The 23,671-nt window shown below is 36.2% G+C and overlaps 1 protein-coding gene across 1 annotated transcript in view; it reads right to left on the minus strand.

The window, feature by feature from the left end:
- Positions 1-1,183: 1,183 nt before the first annotated feature.
- Positions 1,184-23,671, minus strand: part of TTK (TTK protein kinase) — a 31,557-nt gene continuing 9,069 nt past the window's right edge. The window contains exons 6-23 of the mRNA XM_035322524.1: positions 19,560-19,703; positions 17,208-17,316; positions 17,046-17,121; positions 16,874-16,968; positions 15,786-15,885; positions 14,985-15,081; positions 13,383-13,564; positions 13,134-13,267; positions 11,798-11,924; positions 9,999-10,091; positions 9,168-9,325; positions 8,931-9,082; positions 7,362-7,486; positions 7,008-7,091; positions 4,509-4,685; positions 3,727-3,817; positions 3,384-3,475; positions 1,184-1,845 (exon numbers count right to left, since the gene is read on the minus strand). Coding sequence (XP_035178415.1) covers positions 1,756-1,845; positions 3,384-3,475; positions 3,727-3,817; positions 4,509-4,685; positions 7,008-7,091; positions 7,362-7,486; positions 8,931-9,082; positions 9,168-9,325; positions 9,999-10,091; positions 11,798-11,924; positions 13,134-13,267; positions 13,383-13,564; positions 14,985-15,081; positions 15,786-15,885; positions 16,874-16,968; positions 17,046-17,121; positions 17,208-17,316; positions 19,560-19,703 — 2,126 coding nt within the window. The 3' untranslated portion in view covers positions 1,184-1,755. The remainder of the gene's footprint in view (positions 1,846-3,383; positions 3,476-3,726; positions 3,818-4,508; positions 4,686-7,007; positions 7,092-7,361; positions 7,487-8,930; positions 9,083-9,167; positions 9,326-9,998; positions 10,092-11,797; positions 11,925-13,133; positions 13,268-13,382; positions 13,565-14,984; positions 15,082-15,785; positions 15,886-16,873; positions 16,969-17,045; positions 17,122-17,207; positions 17,317-19,559; positions 19,704-23,671) is intronic.

The raw sequence follows: 23,671 nt of genomic DNA on the forward strand, positions 1-23,671 counted from the left end.
GGTTTTTTTGGATCACAGTATTAGATTTAAAGGTTACAAGTACCCAAACCTCATTGAACAAAATTACAGAAGGGAACTTAAAGTGCTATCATTTACCTTTTTACTCTTTATGTAGCTACAGTATCTCTATTAGCAGATCGAGCATTATGTTATACACATATCCAGGAACACTGACTACAGACAAACATACTCTGATCTGGTTTAGCCAATTATCTCTCCTCATTTTGTACACACACAGTCATGGAACTGTGGCCTTGAGGCTAGGTGACAGTAACGCACAATGGGCTTTGTAACCTTGAGAAGCTCCAGGCAGCAACTTCTGATAAACATTTAAGATGTTTTTTGCCCTTTAAAATTATTCATGCATAGCTACTCTGTACTTCACACACTTTAAGATCCCAACAGAATCAAAGAGAATCTGAAAAAAATCTTTAGCAGTCATGGAATGAGACAAAAGATTGCAAGTATGCACTACAGAAGAAACGGTAGGGCACAGTTTCTCCGTATGTTCAATATCAATCAGCAGATAAGCAAAACAGTGAAAAGTCTAAAAATAACAGTAGAACAGTTATGCATAAATACCTCAAGGTCTGTAATCTGGGAGACATTTTAGTAACAATTCCTCACACAAAAGGAGGATTCTACAGCGTAAGAGTTCTCCCCAGTAAGGCTGATATATATTTTCCCCTTCTACAGAAAAAGACATTTCAGTTCCCATGCTCCAAGTAGCTTCCCAAACTGCCTAGAATATGAAAGGTGTAGAATATTGACTTTTTTCTTCAGTAGCTTCAAGCTTTGTAACTGAGCTTTTTACGTAAGATGAGCAGAGTACAATTAACAGATGTACTCATGCTTGAAATAACACACAACTTCCACAGGAGTATAGAAATCTGGTATAAAAAAAATCAGAACAGGACCATTACAAGGAACAAACCTAACTTCTTTCCCCTGGAAACATGGGATAGTTGTCTTTCAATTAAAATTCACTCTTGTACCAGGAAAGCAAGTCAGAGCAGTCTGATCAAGCTGCTAATAACCATGTGCAAAAAACATTCCAGCTATATTCTGTATACTGCAGTGCTTATTATTACCTCCAAAATTCATAGTAAGGGATTTCTGATCATTGTGAATCCTGACACAGATTTTGAAATTTGAAAGCATACTGGGATTTGCAACACAGCAGTATTTTTAACAAAACCTATTTTATTCATATTATTCTTTAGTACAGTACTGATACTTCCACCATGCCATTTATCAACCAGAGGAACAGCTCAAGAACTGGGTGACATTTACCTACCAGAATTCTAACTGATTGTTCATATAAACAGTGCTCATTTCCTTAGTTACGGTCAGACATGGACACAAGAGGTATTTATTTAGTGGCAAAAGATAGAACAGCACAAAACCCCGTGTTCACATCATAGGAGATACTTTAAGGCAGTTGCAGGTTTTACATGTCCACCAACTGGTGTTTTAGGAAGTGTTTTTCTTAATTTACTTCCAGGGGGATGAGAAGCTTGAAGAGTCTTGCACAAGTTTGTTATCCAAACACTGTAGTGCTTTTAGTAACAAAGACCATAATCACCTGCTAGGAATTTTAATTGTTCTATCCAAGTGGCATAGATTTATTGTACATACGTTTTTACATTTACATTTTAAAATGTGAACTTTTGCTGAGTGTCCTTTTAAAAAAGCTAGCAGCACAAAATATTCTTTTGAACAGACCAGATATGTTGCGTCCTGAGCATCAGTGCATCACTTTGTTGTCCATGATTTTTGACTCCCAGGTTTTGCAAATGCGGATACATCGAGACTTTTACCACTGTTGCATTGTTCATATAAAGTCTGAAAGGTAATGAAAGCACAGGTATTCAGGTAAGTTTGTCTATCTGTGAAATAGCTATGCTAAGTCTTTTTAACAAATTATCACTTGAAGTAACTTATCACATTTGAAATTATTAACTCTGTACTAGAACTTACTAGAAATCAGCCAATAAGGATACACTTAAGATAAACAGCTTAATCATACCAGTTGCAATACAATGTAGTGCCTAAAATGCATGCTGACTTAGAAGCTCTGTACCTTTCCTTATGCTGCTGAAATCTATAGAAAATAACCAAGATTTTAAATAAAGTTTACTCCATTAACTGTCTCTGATGTAGAAACAGCAGCATGGAAGAAGTAGTATTTACCTAGTCTGTGTGAGCAAGCAGGTTTTATATCAGGAAGTCAATAAAACGTAGCCACAACACAATGTGTTAAAACGATAATCTGTTTACACCCGTGAAAAACTCAGGTCTGACTAGCAGTGATCAGATCCATGAACGGAAGAACCATCTATAGTTACAAAAGACCAAGGCATATGGGCTATCTTTGTATATGAAATTCTTAGAATCAGTTACGGCTGCTGCAGAAAAGTTTGATAGTAAGTGACTCAAGTGTTGTCAGCCAAAAAACGCGTGGTGCTAGAAGTAGGAATACCCAAGGACTTGAAATAAGAGTAATTCCTGTCCTTACTTCTTACTTTCATACCAAGATCAAAAGTTTGTGGACATCTTTAACAAAGTAAGAGGGAATTCAGGTAGGACAAGTGAAAGATTCTATACCTCTATTACCTGCATAAAGGAAGGTTGAATATAAGCCATCTAGAATTACCCAAGTGATCTTCCAGTGGAAAAAGAATCCTTGCTTTGTTTTTTCTAATTAAGACAGTTTTCCTTAACTATAAGTATTTATACTTCAGACTCACTTTACACATGCTACACTTCCTTTATGAATACTGGATTTGCTTTCCTACCTATGAGAGCAGCTTTGCATTCCATCTCAACTTATTGTAGGTTTGACCAATACCACCTTTTCTGATCCCAAGTCCAGAGGCTGGAATCATAATACCTCAGCAGAGAGGCTAATTTACAAATATAGTTGTAGCAACACATCAACTCCCAGCAATTATGCTAGGGTCCAAAAGCTTGCACACCAGACAGACCAATTTAAGTAATTTCTCCATAGCATGGCGCTCAAGTTCATAGAACTACTGCAGTTTCTGACTTGGCCAGCTTAAAGGCAAAGCAGCACAGTAAGAAATGCTTTGGAGATGGCCAGGGTGGTGGATGCTAGAAATGGAGATGTACAGGTATACTGGAAGATAAAGGGAAGGAGAGTTGACAGGCAAGATTGCCACCACCTTTTCAACCAACCCCTGCTATTCAGGAAGAGGAGGAGAGATCCTGCACACTTGCAAACAAAAGTACTACACTGTGCTGTTTTTACAGTGGTTGTTAAAGGCCCAGCATATTTATCCCTTCTGTTGTCACTACCAAACATTTTACCCTTTTGCATCAACGTGTACGACCATACAAAATAGAAAAGCAAATTTACTTACCCTAGCAGCTCTGGAAATAGAGTTTGGAGAATTTAAGCCAACAAGTTGGCCAAGGATACGCTTTACTTCTGTTCCTTTTGCACTCGGAACACCTACAGTTAATTGGAAGTTATGTTGAGAGTTGTATACAGTTACATAAAATTACCAGTGAAATTTCTAAGCAGCATGCAGGTCAGTTTTGAAATCAACAGTTTAAAGATTAAAGTGTTTAAACAATTTAAACGAAGCCTTTTCTACATTATACATGGGTACTAATATATTGCGTTTCCAGCAATTGGAAGGTAAATATATAAAAAAATGTTATTTTCTTAAACAATGTTATTTCATAAAAATAAAGATGTACCTGTTTGACTGTGGGATTGAATTTGGACATAGGGATGTATCAGCAACTCTGAAACTGATATTCTTTGTTTAGGATTTCTTACTAAACAGCACTGCAAATGAAAAAAAAGGAAGAACTTGGTTTTGTCTACCTACAGCTTTCCTAAGAATTAAAGTTGTAGGTAAAGACACAATGAATGTATATCAGAACTCCTTACTACCAAACCACTGATGTGCAAAGACTGACAACTCTAAGTACTGTCACAGATGACCCCAATTGCCTTTATTAGCAATTACCTTCAGAGTAAAGTTTAGCATCCTGTTTTATTTTAGCAACAATGTTGGAAAACATCAGAAGCTACAGTATTTTTCTTCTGAAAGGTCAGAGGATGAATGTTTCTGGATTTCAGTTTGCTCCCTCCTGAGCAACACAATTAAGGCTCAGGAAGGTGAAGGGGGAAAAAAAGCCAAGTTTCAAATGCAGGCAAACATGCAGGGTGAGGGAAGGGGATTGAGAGTACAAACACTACTTCATTATTTGGGGTGGTTCAGCCAAAGTAGTTAAGCCAGACTGCTTTCAGTGTTCACTTATTTTCTACTGAAAATAGACATTTACTTCAGAAACCATGAGGTAGCTCTAGTTTTAGTAAGTCTTTTGTAACAAGGCCTGTTACTACAATCAGCAGTGAACGTTTATTTGCAAGACAAGTTCCTCAAGTACAACTCATTTATTCAATTTAAGAAAATATGCTTTAAATAAAGTTGCCATTTTATGAATCAAAATTAATCTGCAGGGGCAATTACCTTTAGCACATCTTGAAGATCTTTCTCAGCAATATCTGGGAATTCTATTTCATAATGAGGATCAACAATAGCATACAGTTTTTTACGTGTATTTGTTATATGTTGAAATGGAGTCTTTCCATATGTCATACAATACAAAATGCATCCCAATGACCACACGTCACTTTTTGGACTTATCTAATAAAAAAGCAAAAAAAAAGTTCTTCCTCACTTACGGAACAGTCAGTCCATCATGCAACTATACAGTCATTTTACTTAACAGCATAGCTCTTTTACACTGAATAAAAAAACAAATCTTAGCAGCTACCACACGATTGCCAGCAGTGCACCACTAATACTGTGCTGTAACATGGCTTCTTTCAGTTGTATTCAGTTTATTTAAAAAGCTGTATCTCAACAACTTAAAACAAAAGCCCTTTATAAGCTGATTATCAGGATTCTACTTGGATTTACCCACAAAGCCAAAATCAAAGTATGCTGAATTAATTCAATTCTCAAAGTATTAAGACATCATAGGTATGCATGTCCTGCACTCCTAGGCTTAAGGGATTCAGACCATATTTCAACCACTACACCTGGGCAGTTCTTTACAGGAAGATTTCTACTCCTTTTACTAGAACTGAAGCACTCCTAAGAAAAGAACATAAGGGTGGGGGGGTAGGTAGGGATTGGGAAGGAGGCAGTCTGATTTAGCAGCACAAAGGTTAGATTTTTGCTTAAATGAGCTGAGCTCCAGAACAGCCCTGAACTTCAGGTACAAATTTCTAAAAATTTACAGGTAAAAGTTTTAAAAGGTAACGAGTATCAAGTTGTTTTATAAACTTCCATTTATAAAACATTGTTCTAGATTTAGAAAGATGGGATTGTTTCACTACATATTTCTATTCAACTGTACTACATAAGTACACTTGCTCCAGCTGTTAAAGTCGCAACCTGAGACTGTATGTATGCATGAATGCACATGATGGTTCTTGTTTATTTTGTTTCCACAATACTGTGTACTCTTTAATTGAAATTTGACTGTCAATGTGAAATTGCTTTCCTCAAGTGTTCTTAGCATTCACATTCCATTTCCCTGAAATTAAATACGAAGTACTAAAATACACAGTACTCTAGTATAGACAAGTCAACACGATATACAGAACTGAGCAATAGGTCCCCAAAAATATTAGGTTGAAATCTCTTAAAATGCCTCATTAGGTATCACTCATTTCCTGCAAAACTGCCTCATTCACAGGCATTACCACATCTTGAATCCTGTATCACTGTCATAACTTCTTGTTTAAGCAAACATACTAAGGGTGCTGTATAGCACAAAAGTTTCCTTGCTTTCATTAAGAGATTTCAAAGCAAGAGTTATTTACGCAGATTGCTGAAATGTAGCTGTGGAGAAGCTAGCAATAGCATATTGAGCTCCACCAATTTTTGGCTATTTTCAGAATAAAGACAAAACAGAAGGCTATAAGCAGCACAAAAGGCAGTGTGACTGAGGAATGATTGTCTCAATTGACCTTGTGGGACACCTGCCAGAAACATCGCCCTAAAGCTTTAGCCTAGTGTTATTTGGAAAGAATTCAGAGGTATAAAACACATTTCTAACACCTGCTGAATCAAGACATCTAAATATCAATATTCAGATGAACTGCTAAAATCTTTAACTACGTACTGCACTGTTTGTCCTTTCAGGAACACCAGTGCTCACATTAGCCTTCTGACACAGGATATGGAATAGTTGAGGTTTCTAATTTATCACACACTGGAGCAAAAGTAGAGAGACATCTCCACAGGCAGATTGCAATAGGTGAAGCTGTGTTAAGAGACAATTGATTCTCTACGAGAATGTTTTAGGCTGCAAAGCAGGAAAGGGAAAGAAGCCTCAGGCACTTTTATCGGTGTTTTTTCAAGGTTAGGTACAAAGAATCATTCCAAAATGAATCAATAAAAGCACTGAACACATCACTAAGCCTGAGTGAAAGTATACAGCAACCTATGAGCAAAAAAATCTGCAGCCAAAAATATGAAGAATTGACAGAATAAGTTAGAAAGATCATTAAGAAAGCTTTTCTACTGTAAATGGCCATCAATAAACTCAAACTCATAAAATCAATGCAAACCTCAGAACACAGAGCAACATACTCCACAAAGTTTGATACAGATCCATTATCACCATAACATAGGAAGACTTGGTGGTCCTCTGTGGAGCCAGGAGTTGGACTCAATGGTCCTTGTGGGTGCCTTCCACCAGGATATTCTGTGATTTTATGAAGTTTGTATCCATCCTGTTTTCAATTTCATTCAGTTCAGCACTTCCCTAAACATTCTGTAAAATGCCTCTAGGTAGTTGAGAATAAGTACCTAGCCTTCAGCCTCTGCCCACCATCATGCTGATGAAACAGATGTGTTCTAGTTTCAGCAGAAGATTTTGAAAAAAAGTCTTAAGACATATGCCTGAATTACTTCTTAACATAAGGGTAGCAAGAGGAAAAGAGACCATGTTACCTTAGACTGAGATTTCCCATTTTCTCCATAGGAAGATGACATATCTTGTATTGCTTCAGGTGGCATGTAATTCATTGTGCCAACCTAGTCAAAGTGAAAAATATTCCTTATTTTAAATGGAGCATGCACTTAATTTTATTACTTGATAAGAAGTTAGATTTTAGTCTTAAAGTACTGAAAAGCATCCTGAAAGTTTGTCTGTGAAGGCCACTGTTACTCTGTTCAATTAAAACAAAAACCCCATATATATTCATTGAAGTTAAAGTATTAATTGAAGTTGCTATATTAAGTTAATCAACAAATACTACAGCACTTTACAGGGAGATGGACATCAATTTTCCATAAGAATTTCACCTGAGAATCTTTAACGATGCTTGTCACATCTGGCTGCATTTGGTTTGCAATGCCAAAGTCAATCAGTTTTAACATTCCATCAACTATCAGAAAATTTGCTGGTTTCAGATCACTGTGAATAATACCTGTAAAATAGAGTTTAAAGTAAATCTAAAGTAAATCCAAGTTGCTTCTTGTATGGTTTTTATTAATTAACCACATCCTTGCACAGAGAATAACCTCTGTCTAAAACTAAATTCTTTGCAGATTTCATTTAATAACAAGTTTGGGTATTTTTTGTTAATGGTTAGACTTGCATAAGTTCATGGTTTGAAGTATTACTTATCCAAGTCTGCAGTAATCCTGAAATAACTCCAGGAGACTCAAGTTGCACAGTTTCTCTCAGTTAGGGATAGACCCTCTAGCTGTATGCTGTTTGTGCATAGCCATGCACATAGATGCTGAAAAAGTCAGCATTTTAGCTTCATATTCTTGGAGCTTTCTTTTTGCTGTGACATGAACAGTAGCTGTCTTGCAGCCTTCATTTCTCCCACTAAGAAACTGAAATAGTACACTGTACTTGTTTTCAGGTAATAGCTTGAATCCAGATGTAGAAATACATAGAAAAGTCGGGAAAATACACTAAAAAAATCTGAAGAAATGGCCAAAAAGTAGTGAAAGGAGAATTGAGAAGCCAAGACCAAAACCAGGAACAGAACCAAAACTGGGATGAAAAAGAATAGGTTTAGTCCTACAGCCTGCATCATATCTACAGGAAAAAAAAGATGGGAAAAGAGATTTTTGTACTTGTGTTGTTGCTCGTTAGGCACACTGACATACTGAACTCTTGTGGATAAGTTCAAAGGCCCGTCTACTTCATTTTTTTCTTAATTAGATAAGCAGGTACTTGAAGGAAAAAATGAGACGAGGAGATTGCTTAAGTCCAATGTTCTCTGCTTCCCTGATCTCAAAGGTACCATTCACTGAGGATTTTCTAGATGCCTCTCACAAACCCTGATGACATCATGAATTTTGTAAATTTATGAAAAAAATTGTCTATATTTTGTAAAGTCTCCACTGTGTTACACAAACAGAATACAGATGCATACACTTCAGTTACGTGGTTAAGGATGAAAGGAATCAAGACATACAAGAGATAAAGTTGAGACATAAGTGAAAAATAAGAGGTGAAAAAGCTTAACATTAAGTAAAGATGACAAATCTGTACAGAAGCTGTCATTAGTGTCAAAGCTGCTTTGGAGAGGATAAGGTAGTCTGAATTTCAGTTTAATGAAGAAAAACAGTGTCAGGAGCATACAATATAGTGCAATACAGAACAGATGATTCTCTGGCTGTTGCAAGGAAAGTTTTTAGTAACCTTTTTAGTAACAGCAATACTCAAAGATCCCTTTGATTTACCTAAAGTGAGTGTACCCTAATAGTGAGACATTCATCTTATTTCATTATCACAATACAGTAAATACCAAAGATCACTAGGCTTACACCAAAACAGAGCAGTATCACCTCCAAAATTGAAACGCTATCTCTGCCATATAACCTATACAAATACCTAGAATTATTTAAGAGTACCGTGTTCGTGAATTGTGTGAACAGCTTCCAACATATTTTTCCAATAGCTCTTCCTTTCCAATGGATCAATGTTTTTTTTCTTTTTCAGCCAGCTATTGAGATCAATATTTCCACACTCCATTACCATGTAGATATGGTGATCTGTAATCTCACTAAAACAAAACAAGTGTTAAAATTCAAGGCAGCTTTTTTTTTTTTAATATCAAGCAGTGTTTAATAAAATATGAATTTACTCACTAGCTATAAAGACGAATTATCTTATCACTATGCTGCTGTAGTTTACTCAAATGAGCAATTTCATTCTTATAGCTGTCAATAGTCTGTTGATCGGCTTCTTCTAGATTCACATATTTGACCGCATACAGCTGCTTCTTCTCATTCAGTACCTGAAACACCTGCAAAACAGTTAGATCACTGTTAGGATTGAATGGAGTTACTTTATGGTCCTTCATTTCAACAGAGCCAGAGTTCCAAAGGAAAAGAAAAGCATACTTTTTCAGAAGGAAGAAGCAGCACAGCAAACTTGAAGAGATTTCAGATAAGATAAGCTACCTGTTTACTGAATTTGAGGCTTTTGAAGTCAGCCATAGTTTTTCTTCATGATGATTTGAAGCAAGGAGCCATCAGTTATAACAAAACCACCAAACCATCATGGTACCACACTGTATTTTAGTAGGTATATTTGATTACAAATCTAAAGTGTTCCTAAGATAAAGGATGTAGAATAACACTTCAGTGATAAGGGTTTAACCTGCCACTGCACATTCATTTTAGCACACCGAGATGATTTGGAGGTTAAACCACATAGCACACAAGAAGAGGCTGAGAGCACTGAGTCCATGCAGTCTTAAGAAAGACTAGAGGGAATCTTACTACTGTCTTCAGCTACTTAAAAGGTAAGGAAAAGATTCCTCTTGAACAATCCAAGTATGGGAGGCAATAAGCACTGCTAACTTCAGTAAAAATTCCCATCAGATACCAGGAGACTTTTTACCAAACTTTTCAACATACATGCAACTATTAGTGCATAAGTGAGTGACTAGTTCTAAAAAGCATAATCCATCTTACCTTACTTGAGCCGCCACTACCTATTTGCTTTAATATTGTATAAACTCTTCCTTTGACAGCAATGCATTCATGTGCAGGTATAGAAGCTGAAACCTGTGTGCATACAGAAAAGGTAAAAAGAAAGTAATTTGGTAGCTGAACTTGGTAGAGCTCTACTTTTGAGTTACTATGATTTAAGTTGTTGTGGTCTTCCTTATCAATGCAAAGTATACAAAAGCCAAACCTTAAATATGTTGGTCTACTAAGAGCTGAAGATCACCACAGCAAAAATATTTGTATAATGGTCATCACAAGGTTACTAGGAAGCATGATTTCACAAGCATGTCAATCAACATATTGATTACAGGCCTTGAAAAGGCCTCAAAAGACTTTCTAGACTGCAGAAAGTCATACTAAAATCACTGTACTCCTGAAAACAGATGCAGTTACCTATGCTCAAGAGTAATTCTAACAAGATTTACTATTTAAGCCCACCACATTTGCAAAAGTATTGCCTTTTATTGTTTCACATTTTCATTTTAGACCACTCACCTAACTAGGATTACCAGATACATTAAGGAACACCTGCAGGAAAACATGCTATACCCACACTCCACAGCTCCAGGGAAGTAGAACCTGAACTGTCTCTTAAGCACTCACACCATCCAAGTTAGGAAATCACCTGTTTGCCTGGTACTAGAATAAAATATGATTATGATCACCACAGTAAGAAGTCAGCAGTAATGTTGATACAGTGCATGCTTTTATTGAGCACAGTAAGGCTCTTAGATTGAAGACACTTACTGTACCAGGACAGATAGGAAAGCCTGAGGGCAGGGTTCCTATTCCCGAGAGCAGCTTAACCAGGCTACACAGTCCAGAATGACACTGTACCTCCCTCTTCCTGCACAAGGGAGACTGGCCTGAAAGCACATGAGAGACTTGCAGGGACAGAACTAGTCTGACTATGGCCCACAGTTAGGGTCCAGGCTAATATTTTCTAAATTGAGAGTTCAGTGGCTGAAGTGTACACAACTGCACTGAAGATCCAGAACTAAGTACTTTACCGAAGGCTGGAGAATGTCCTCAGTGTCCTGCAGTTTTCATTCCCTTTTTGAACAGAAACATCCTGCCTTCCTTTATAAATTTACAAGGACAGAAAGGGATCACAATCTAGCTCACCTAGAGCACTGGTGGTCAAGGCCATTTCTGGGAAATGGGTTCAAAATCCCTGCAGGTAAGAAGGGCTTACAACCTACTCTCACTAGATGCTTACAACCTACAACTAGGGCTTACAACCTACTCACAACCCATCTAAGGTACTCCACTTTAATACTGTTTCAGGCCAGTATAAATGCAGAGTTTGAAATCCAGCAAAAAAAAAAATGTAATTCTTCACTGTCTTTCCTCCCACAAACATTTATGGTTTCTAACACACTGCTTTTGGGGTACTCCATTGTAGTGGGCAGTACCACTATAAGAGCACAGCAGAACAAACTAGTGATTCTAGCTCTTACCCTGTCATGAAGTTAGATCTGCAATGAGATTTATATTTGAGATAAGTACCTCCGGATTTTGACACAACTGAATTGATTTTTAAGGAGCTGACTTATTTTTCTGCAGTTCAGACATACATATGAAGACAGTTATTTGCAGAATAAGCTAGAGACACTTTTCATTACTCATCCACAAATACAAGTATAAGTTTTAAGTGTCAAAAATATATATAGACACATTTACCCTAAAGAAGTCTCCAATGAAAATACATACTGAACAATGGCAGAATAGATTAGGTGCAGAAGACAGCCTAAAATAGTTACCTGCAAGCCCATCTGATTTTGAAATGTAGTTGCTGGAGTATGTGATAGGAAATATGGGAGCTGGCTGTAGGGAGTAGAAATTTGGTATCCTGGTGAAAAGTTGTTCTTTATGACTGGTGTTCTGAAACTGGAAAGAAATCATTGTGAAGAATATCTGTATCTAGTTGTACTTTTTAAGTGAAATTTTCTAACACTAAGCTGAAATCTTTATTGCTTCTTGAAAGTTAAACCCATCTACCAGCAAATTCCCAAGCCTCTGTTATATTTGCCAATTAGCATTAAGACCTCTTCAACTTTTACTTCAGAGTCCTTAAAACTATAACAGAAAACACGTGGCTCTCCCTATAAGGTTGACAATGAAAGCACCATATAACTGGGAGGGCCCATAGGACAGGATGAGCCACAATTAGCATTCTTTAGCTTACTGTTCTTTGTTCAAAACATTTTTGGAAGAAACTTTAAGCCAAAGTGAGCATATTGAGACAAAACTTCAATACAGTCATGAGAATTTGAGAGGTTTATCTGTGCTGTCTATGAGCATAAAGTATAACTTATATTTAAGAAAACTAAAGATTGCAAGAAAACCTTGACACCTTTTGATTTGTTCCCTTATTGTATCCACCATATATTTCTGATATTGTAAGATATACTTTTCCCATTGTTTCACTCATTAAAGGCACAGGATGAATCATGGCTCACAAATAAGTACTTAAAAACATTATACACATGATGCCAGGTCTGTTTGAACCTTGAATGCAAAGCCATTAATTTCTCAAACACTTTGTAGGTTTTTACAATATTAATTTAGGGATTCAGCTATGTGAATTAATTTATCTGAAATAACCTAAGCCAAAACACCACTCCAGTATTTACAGACTCAAAATTGACACAACCAAAATTGACACAAGTTAGGATCAGAACTGGAAAAGAACTCAATGTACCTAGCACTTATTACATAGGGAGTGACAAATTTCATTTTTTCAGTACTTCATTACAGCCAAAGTACAGCTCTTACTGAACAGAAGAGTACTCAATTCCACATACTTGCTATCGTCTTTACATACTATGTATAATGAGTTTGATTTCCAAAAGTTTCAATATTATCAAAGTGTGAAAGAATGAACAACCTATTTGAGGATTACTTTTTACCAAGTTACATCATGAGATGATGTGCTTCACTTGCTACAACCATTCCAACTTGACATCAACAGTTGGAAGTAGCCAGGCAGCTCTTTTGCTATCTGAACAGGAAGCTTTACAAAATTGTTAACAAAGTGCTGAAGTAGTTCCAGAGACAAAACTGTCTATAACTATGAAGCTCCAAGTAGCAGCTTACCACTCCATATAATCATATGTAGTGCTTGGTGTTCCACAAACATACAATGGATCATTTTTCTTAGAAACAGCATCTGGTGGTGACAGTCTTCTTGAAATGGGATGACCAGACTGTTCAAGATTTGACTGTTTTCCCTAAAAAAAAATAAAGCAAGATATTCCACACAAGGAGCCACAATTGAGATTTTTTTCCCCCCATATGTGCAGTCTGCTGCAACTAGAAAACCACTACATATTCTTGTTACTTTACCTCTCTATAACAGCTTGTCTGCATCACTTCTTGACTTGGCCATTTGTTTCTGGAGTTCACACAGTTTAGTTTGATCTGATCCAATTGCCTTCTCTGGCTTTCAGCCAAACTGGATTCTTGCTGTTGACTCTCTATGCTCATTGGCTCTGGTTTCTTCACTTCTTGATTCTGGACTTTACTTTCTGAATAAATCAGATAATTAAAAAGACAATATTCAGTACTTGAAATTATTTCTGGCAGATTTACCTCAATTTCTGGAGAAGTTTGACTTCATTTTTCTACATCAGAACAAATGAGTACCATTGACTTACCAGAAGCTGACATTTTCCACAGCAATGGTTACTTAAGGCATTAGTGCAGCCTTCAGGGTTTATAATTCAACTCAATGTACTAACATGGTAACTTTAAAATCTTACTACTACAACAGTTACACAAATAGAACTGTTTTCATCACCAATACACAGAGGAAGACCATATTCATCAGTTACACTAGAACATCCTGGGACACCCTGAGCAGGTTTATGAAGTGTTTAAGATAAGCTTGTTGCAATACTTCAAATTAGAAGCCTGTTGCCTGTGACAACAGGCAATCTATAATCCAGTGTAATTACTGAAGCCAAAGATATAAAGGGACAAGGCACGCTCAGTTTCAGATCCTTTTGCAGAGATAACAGGACACTGAACTGCAGCAAAGCACACTGCAAATAGCACAGCTTAAGAGTGTTCCTTCACCTGCTTGTGCAACTGAATTTAAAAAAAACACTGTAGATGATAAAAAGCAGTTCTTAGCATGGGATAAAAGTTGAATATAATTGAACTACTGCAAGACTGCACTACAAAAAGCAGCATCTCACCTGGAAGCCTAAGTGAAACACAAACAGGCAAAGTATGACAAAAATGAAAATATGAAAATATGAATATGAAAATGAAAATGAAAAAATGAAAATCTAAACTGTTCCCATGCAAATCTGTGGGAAGTTGAAAAGCTATCATTTCTCAAATTGAATCTTTCTTTCCTACAACAGGTCCTACCTACCCCTTAAACCTTTACAAGATTTGACATTTTCACCTACCTTCTCAGTCATTATTAGTATCCTTCCAAGTTTTACAATTCCTAAAGTACTTGCTGTATTTTAGGTGGGGAAAACACTATTGCAATTAAAGAAATGCCCCAAAGTGACAAATTTAACAGTTAACAGTTAAATTACCCAATATGCTGGCAGCCTTCTACACTCAGGCAGGCAAGTCTTAATTTGAAACCTTGCACTGGCACAATTTCAGTACCAATTTACATTATGTATATCATAAGAGCTAAGGACATCATGAATTAGCACTAACCATCAGCATTTTACATCAGACTCAGCCCTCCACACACAGGATGGCTACATTTGACTTTTGAAGTTATTACAAACTTTTTTTAATTACCCCCCCCCCAGGCACCCAAAAGCCAAATTTTAATTAAATGATTAAATGCTCCTAAAATGCAGGCTGAACATTTTTCCATTTCTGAAGAATATTTTCTTTATCAATGCATTTTTAAGATACAAAACAGTAGATTTTCAACATTTATTTTATTTCAAAACATCGTATGTTAATAGTTACCTTCTCTTTTTATCAGAGGATTTGTATCCATTTTGTTTCTGAGAGTTACAGTTGAATTGGTAGCAACTTCTAAGCTGTTCTCATCCAACATCTGCAACTGTACAGAATTTCTCTTGTAAGGATGTAAAAAGAAAGCATTTTCAAGAAAGTCAAGAGATCCCAAGCATAGTGCCCAAACGACATTCTTATAATTAATGACAAGCATACCACAGAACAAATACATTTCAGAAAACATTGCATGGTGCACATTTATTACTGATTCTATTTTAAAATTCATTAATACACTGAATTTCTATCACATAAGTTTTATTAGAAAACATTTAGGTCTTTGTTCTCTTAAGTTTCCTTTCTGAAGGGACAGGACATGAAAATGCAAGGCAGAGCTCAAAATTAGTCTTTATTAAAAGCCATGATTGATAGACCACTTAATGGACTTTACAGAATAAAATTCATGAAAATAGAATACTTCTGATGACAAAACTCATGAGTAAAGTTGACAAGTCCACTAATAGAGAGGCAGTCTTACACCCTTCTTTATAAACCACCTGACATGTTTTTAACCTACCCCCCCTCATTATTTCTATCAGATTTATTGTGCAGAGAAATTTTTAATGCCTAATTATGCATAATGATTTTCCAATCTGAAAGCCACAATGTTTCTGTTCAGAACTGATTGCCTAACAGAGCAATTCTATCTCATAACTTTAATAAACTGAAAAAAGCATTATTGTTGTCACTTCTTATACCACAGGACATCCATGTAGGTTTCCTTATATTTAATTCAAGAAATACTTCAGTTACCTTTAAGTCTCCGAAGTTATATGAATCACCCCCACTAGATTTTGATTCAGATAGTGGAAAAGGTGGAATCAGGGCTGTACATTTGGAGCTGGATATTTGCCTATTGAAATAATATTGTTAGTTACATTACATATGATTGCTTTTAAGCCAGATAAATGCAGTTGTGGAAAGACTTAGGGCTACAAGTTAAAAATACATAGGATTAGCAGATCAACTCTGATAGAGAAGTGACAAACCAAAAGTCTGTAACAATGCTACCATTATCCCATAAAGTGACAGATTTTTGCTGTCCTCCACTGAAAACAGTAATAAGCAGCAGCTAAGATTCTAAACCCTAACAGTTCATTTCAAATTAAGTTTTGAAATATTTACAGAACAATATTATGTGAAGTATCTTACTCACTGCTTTCAGTTTCAGAATAATGTGCTATAATTTACTTTTGACAGGTTGAATAAGCAGTTTACTCTTTGGTTACATATTTCTCTCAACATAAGTTCCACTTCTATGTGAATTTAATCACACAGTAATAAGAGGAAGGAGGTTAGTGTAAGACTGGATTAGAGAGGGAAAACCAGTTTTCCCCCCTTTCATGCTATGCTAAGCTCAGAGAGCACATTGCAAAGTGCTGTTTAAGAGGGTAGATCCTTCCACTGCTGAACAGCTATTCACATTAAAATCAGCATAACTACCTTTCTTTAGTCTCCATTGTTATGAAAGACCGTTTATAACATTGGTTATAAGTGAGGATTTACAAATATTTCAGAAGCTAAGAATGTCTTCTATTTTAGCAATTGAATACACAATTGTGATGTTATTTTCAACAAAAATATTTTTGCCTTAGTCTCCACCTTTCTGAGGCTATTCATTTGCTAGAACAAAGTTGATCTTTCAATATTCTTATACAAATAATCTCAGTAGTAAGGTAGGAAGAAGGTTAATGCAATACCTCTTGCAGTTATGACCACCTGTCAGTCATCCTTAGACTAATTTTAACAATAACACCTGATTATTTACATTGTCCAATAAAAAGCATTCTACTGAAAAGAATTAAAACCTACTTTGCTGCAGTGAAACCCAACAATCATACCTCTTCATAATGCTAGCTGTAAGTGGGACATCTGTCTTCACAGCATCATCAGTATCAGTTACCAGTTTAACAGGAACCCTCCCAAAAGGGCAGGCCTAAGAGGAAATTGGAAGTTATCAAATGTGTAAAAAATGAAAAGCTTAAGATTTATGCAAATTATTGCACGTTCTACCTGGTTAGATTTGTTCAGTGGTCTTAATGGATTGTGGAAGTTAACTGTACAATCAAGTTCTTGTGATTTCTCTTCCCTGAAGGCAACAAAAAAATAACAGTAGTATGTGTGTTGTTTTTTTTAAAATGACATTTGAAGAAATTAAAGAAATCAAGCCATTACCCGAGCAGAGTTCTAGTAACACTAGAAGAATTGTCAGCAGAATCATTTCTTTTTATAATTCTGTGATTTCCAGGTATGCTCTGAAGTCCAGACTCCTGTATACTTGATACTGTAGGTAAATTGGTTAGAATTATTCAGATAGTACTACAGATTGCATTTATATCTAAAAAAAGCATTCTTTCATAGTAATTGAAATTTAGAAATACCTACACTTGTGGTAACCACAGTAGCCTAGTATCAATATGATATCACTATTTTCTACTGACCGAGGCAGACATTTCCTACAATTATAAAACAATTCTGATGTTAAAAACAGACTTACAATCAGAAGAAGCTGTCTAGGACAGGCACAAAATGGTCTGCAACAGTTATAAAAAATATATTAAGCTACTTGTTTTCTTATACAACTTAAATGCATGTAGTTGTAAACTACATTTAAACATGAGAATGGAGATTCTGTATACGCAAAGGCTATCCAAGCAATTTAAGTTTCAGTACAAACCCTCAATCTTATCCTATATGTAGAAGGAAGAAAATAAGTATCAAATCATTGGTTTTAGTACAACACAGGAGTGAGGTAGAAACCCTGGCTTTAAGAACAAGCTGTATAACTAAAGCTACATTCTGAGAATAAACCTTCACTCTAAATATTTCACTCCATATAAACTACTTACATCAATATACTAAACTACTCAAAATATTTAAAGAGATAAATGTCTCAACAGAACATTTCTCAAAGTTTTTTGTTTAATATTGACATTGAGTATATCTTTGACTTGGCAGTTTATCAGTCTAATACCATCACCTCGATAACATACCCCACACACATTTTTTCCATATACAAAGATTCTCTTGCCCAAGCTTACCAATGGACTCTCACATTTGGTTGGTGACCTGCAATACTTTAATTCCTTCACAGTTTCAGACAGTTTATCTCATACTATTCAGGACCTACACTTTTAGTACTTGCTTTATTTCTCCCCCAAATTAAACATATTTGACTGCACTCAGTATGTCACTTTATATTGTTGTGCGTGAAAGAGAAGGGGAGAAGTAATTTAACTAAATACTTCTAGACTTGCTGCAGTTTTTGCATTTGTATCATTACACTATAACTGCATGTAGTTCTTGTCAAAACCTTTCTGAACAATCTTTTGAAGCTATGAAGTGCATTTACACAGTATTCCTCTTTTCAAATAAGCAGCTTTGAAAAGCAGCCCTTTACATGAAAACACAAAAGACTTAAATGACTATATATTAGAACAGATAAGTCTCTATTGCTCCAGAAACACTGTAAAAACTCATTTAAAGGCAAGTTCAGTGATTTAAGCCACATGCATTCTCAAGACTGTGATATTTCAAGTCTATTATTGTCTTTTAAGAACTTATCTTTAAATGCCTGAATTAAAATGTAATATTAGCTATCTGAAATATGCTTCAAGTTCACATCAATTTAAAAACTACGTTAGCCTACTCTTCCCTCAAAGTTCATTGCTTCCCAAATTGCAGACAGGCCTTTGGCATATATTCTTTCATATGTATGCCCCTAAATTTGCAGCAAGTAAATCCAGTATCAGGTAGAAATTGTACAATCCATGAAGATTAATTTTTCCTGTGGCACAGCTCATCAGTTGTGGCACTTATGAGGTCTACATGCAATTAATGGTAAACAAAATAGGACCAAAATAAAGCTGAAAGTAACTAATACCATAACTAAATGGTGTAAGCATTGCCAAATGTTTATTTTCCCCCACAGCTAGTGTTTCACATTAAGGCAACTCAACAGGAGACAGCCAAATCTCTATCATGTTTCTGAATACACATCCCTTAAACAAAATCTGATTTCATTTACAAATTTAAATTTTGATTTAAAAGTCAAAATTTTGCACTAAATCTGTCCTTATATAGAGCAACAATGAGGAAGTGTCAGACGTCATGCTTGCAGGAATTATTACATACACTTCTATACTCGAGTCAAACCATGTTTTTTGATTGGTTCCACTCAGAACAAATTTATCTCTTGAAAACTTCATGAAGTGATTATTCCTTTATTGAAAGAATGCACCCATTACTTTCCACTAGTAAGTGTAATTCTCCATTACAAACCAAAAATGCCCAGTGACAGTCAGGAACACCCTTTGCAGAATTAGTTTGCCTTCCTATGGCTTCTGAGGAGAGTTGGAAACATAATGAGGGAATAAGATAGAGAACATAGAGATATATGACTGGTCATCAAGCAATAACAGATTTTGAGTTTGTATCTAGGAAGGATAAACAGTGGAATATATATTTTTTTGATTTAGAATTACAGCATGCATAAGCTTGATTAAAATTTTAAAAGTTCGCAATTACCTGCAAAGTTCTCTTTCTCCTCATCTGAAAGCAACTGCTTTCTTTGCGAATTCAAGTTTTGTAGAGCCATTTCCAACATTTCTAGTGGAACAGCAGAGCACTCCATAGCTTTTTGAAGGAGCTGCTTACACTTCTTCACATGCCCTATGTAATAAGGACCACAGAATTAAAACTCAAGCAAATAAAAGCAATTATACTGTGGTAACACTTTTTTTGAAGACATGATCACTCTCATGCTGCTTTACTATCCATCTGCTTTGCACTATCCATTGCTCTCTGAAGCCATTGTTCGTTATGCTCTTCCCCCCTTAGATACCCACTTCCAGGATACTGCCTGGAAGTAGTTACAGACATCATGTAAGCCAGTTTTTCCACATGAAATTGAGCATCAAGTCAGAGTGTTTTGACTTCATTTAACTACATTCTTAGCAGTTGTTTAGTGTTATAAGAACCACAAGGAAGTAACACATCAGCAGGTTTTTTTTTTTCCTGTAGCACACGCAAGGAAAGGTTTACAATTTTGCATTTAGATCTGAGCAGATACCAAATTTATTATGTATTATAAAACACCTTTAATGCACTTTATAGGAATCAAGGTTAAAAGCAGCTGTTAAACTAAACATTGCCACTCTAGAATGCGCTACAATTAAGAAAGTGTGAAAAAGAATGAGTCTGCCTGCTTTTGTTCTACTTTTGATTGGGGGTGTTAACAGGAGTTTTGCTTACATTACTACTTGCCATAAGCAGAGATGGGAGAACCGGTGGGGCTATGGTTTAACAAAATTTGTGAAGCATTCAGTTGGTATATATAAGCATATACACACATAGCTATGAAAAAGTAACAGAGTCAAATAAGGAAAGAAATATACTGTGACCAAAATCTTTCCCTTGATTTTTGTTCAGAGAGTACCATACTGATGCAACACAGTTGCATCTATTAACATTAAGCTGTACATTGAAGTTCCAGAAATACTTCCTCCTGGTTTCCAGAGCAGCAAAATGGAAAGTTCTTACAGGTGCCACATATGTCTAGTTAAGTATTACACTATATTCTATACTTGAGAGCTCCATGTCTCTAGCATGCAGAACTCCACTGATAACTAAAGGTGGATGTCAATCTTGCCTCCAAGACGGGGGAAAACTCAATTGTTTAAGCATAGGTTCTTAATATATTTCTAGAACAAACTGTAATGGACACAGAAGCAATGGAATGCCAAAATAAACTTGACTACAATTTCATTTATACCTACTTTGTACATACTTGTAATTTCTCGGTTTTTTAACCAAGATCAAAAACCATTTATCCCTCTAATTCTTAACAAGTGATAGGGCTTTTCTTTAAAAAAGTATTTAAGACCCTTTAATTAGCATTCTACCTATGGCTACAGTTAATAACCACACAGTTCTTTAAAACTACTTGCTACTCAAAAGGAGAGCAATGTTCTCTTAGCATTAAGTGCCTCACTGAATATAAAGAACATGACACCTACATGAACAGGCTGCTTCATCCTCCTTATTAGATGGGGAACCCAGGCAGATAAATAAAACCAGATGTATCTGAGCCTGTCTACTTCACAAAAAGCCTGGATGATCCACCTAGGCATAACATTTAATATACCCTAAAGCAGAGGTTTTATGGCCATGAGCTCTGAACAATTCAGAGAAAATCTTGCTTCAAGCAAGACCACACAAGGCACATAAGGCAAAGAGTTCCTCATCTGACCTATTTAAATGAGGCTATTTAAATGAGGCTTTTTACTCATTTAAAAAAAAGAAAAATGCCACCTTTGTGTCACTCCTGCATGTTATGAGTTATAAACAAATCAGTATTACTTCAACCATAATTTCAGGATTGTCACCAGAGCTTTCACTCACAATTTTGCTCAAAAACAGGGAAGCAAATGTATAATTTTTCATCCTAACACAAAAGGAAAGGACAGATAAATCCAGAAAGAATTGGCATGCTTGCCAATGCACTGCTGAAACAGCTTTGTTCAGGAGGCAGAGCACTACATTCCTCTCTCCTTTAGCCATAGCTAGACAAGCTCTATGAAAAAAGGAACCACACTCTCAAAAAATATACCATTCACATGTTGCAGCAGTTCCCCTGCTCCAAGGAGTACTAATGCTCCATCCACATTACCCAATGTCAAATTGACCTGCTCAGGGATACAAATCAGAGACCACATGGGAGATGAAACAAAGCCAATCATAAATGGTTTATTCCTTTGGGATTAAGGATTGCATTTCAGGTTTTCATATTTGACAGCATGTAGCCAACTATGGCATGAGCATGTTCCATAGTTATGGAGTAATTAAATTACCACATGATTGTGATAGGATTAATTTAGTCATTATAATTACTAATAACATTTCTACACTTTATTTAAATTACACAATGGGCTTTATGTTTATTGCATTTATTTAACAATCTTTATTATTGCAGTACCACCAGTTTACCTTTATTAATATACAATGCTCATAAGACAAATCGTTAGTGTGTTTTTTTAACATACTGTCTATAAAGTTCAACATAAGCTGACATTAGATGGTCAAATAACTGACTCATCCAGAAAACTGGAATTTCAAGTCCCAGATATGCAAATTTGTCATCTCTCAATCTTCTGGAGCCCCTAACACAAGAAGGATGTGGACCTGTTAGAGTGGGTTCAGAGTAGGGCCACAAAAGTGATCAAGGAGCTGGAGCACCTCTCCTATGAAGAAATGCTGAGAGAGCTGGGAATGTTCAACCAGAAGAGAAGACTCTGGGTGGACCTCATGGCAGCCTTTCAGTACATAAAGCAAGCTTACAGAAAGGATGGAGAAGGACTCTTTACTCAGGTAGATAAAGGTAGGACAAGGGGGAATGGTTTTAAACTAAAAGTGGGGAGATTTAGATGAGGTTAGGAGGAAGTTTTTCTCTCAGAGGGTGATGAGGCACTGAAGCAAGATGCCCAGAGAGGTTGTGGATGCCCCTTCCCTGGAGGCATTCAAGGCCAGGTTTGGAGGGGGTCCTGAGCAACCTGATCTAGTTGGTGGTGTCCCTGCCCATAGCAGGGGGGTTGGAACTAGATGATCTTTGAGGTCTCTTCCAATCTAGGCCATTCTATGATTCTAGTGGAGTAACGTTTAGTATTCTTCCTCTATTAGTGTGGCATGAATTTGAGGGAAATTTACACAGCCTTCCTGTTGCATTATAGGTGTACTTACTGGTTAAGAAAACACAGAACAAGAAGTTTACTTATTCATTTTAATAACAGAATGCAGTTTAGCTGTTCAAAATGTGTCCTAAAATACTGTAAAGCAAAAAAGTACTGTCCATGGAGAATAGATTTTGGTCCAGTTTACTCTGTCTAAACAAGAAGCAAGCATAAAAAGGACTATCTAGTGAGAGGAATTCAGGATCCAGAATACAGAACAGACTGTTCAAGCTCCCTTTGTTATTAAGGGGGGGATAATTCATCACACTAGGCAGTATATAACAGTTTACATGATATTGACAAAAGACAAAAAACTAAAACTTAAAATGTATCCACCAAGGCTTCTTTCAAATGAAAGAAGGAACACAGCTCTAACAGAATAGACCTGTTCTTCTGGATGGAGTAAGACATTAGAGTGAGAATATCCGCAAGGTGGCAGAGATCACTTGACTCAATTCATCCATACAAGGAAGATTTTTAAAACCCCCACACAAATACAAGCCTGGTTGTAAGTAGCACAACCCTGCCACCTCCCAGAAGGACAATGACAAGTCAACAAGAGCTTTGTGGACTTCTCTAAAGTACTGAGGACCTGTTGTTCTAGATGTATTAAAACTTATAGTCTAGTCTAATCTTCAGTCATCTAGAAACTGAAATGGTATAGATCCTGAAATCATCTGAAGCATCAAGTTTTTTTCCCCAAGTGTGATTGCTTGACCCTGACCAACAACCAGGCATTCACCAGTCATTCACTCACTCCTCACTCCCAAAAAGGATAGGGAAAAATGGGAGAGCAAAAACAAGAGAGAAATCATTGGTCAGGATAAAGTGTTTAACAAATGAAAGAAAGGGATGAACAAAAAGAAATCATGCAACGCAATCATCACCTCCTAACAAGCAGTCTGGTGCACA

The sequence above is a fragment of the Oxyura jamaicensis genome, chromosome 3 (assembly GCF_011077185.1).
Source record: "Oxyura jamaicensis isolate SHBP4307 breed ruddy duck chromosome 3, BPBGC_Ojam_1.0, whole genome shotgun sequence".
Lineage (NCBI taxonomy): Eukaryota > Metazoa > Chordata > Aves > Anseriformes > Anatidae > Oxyura > Oxyura jamaicensis.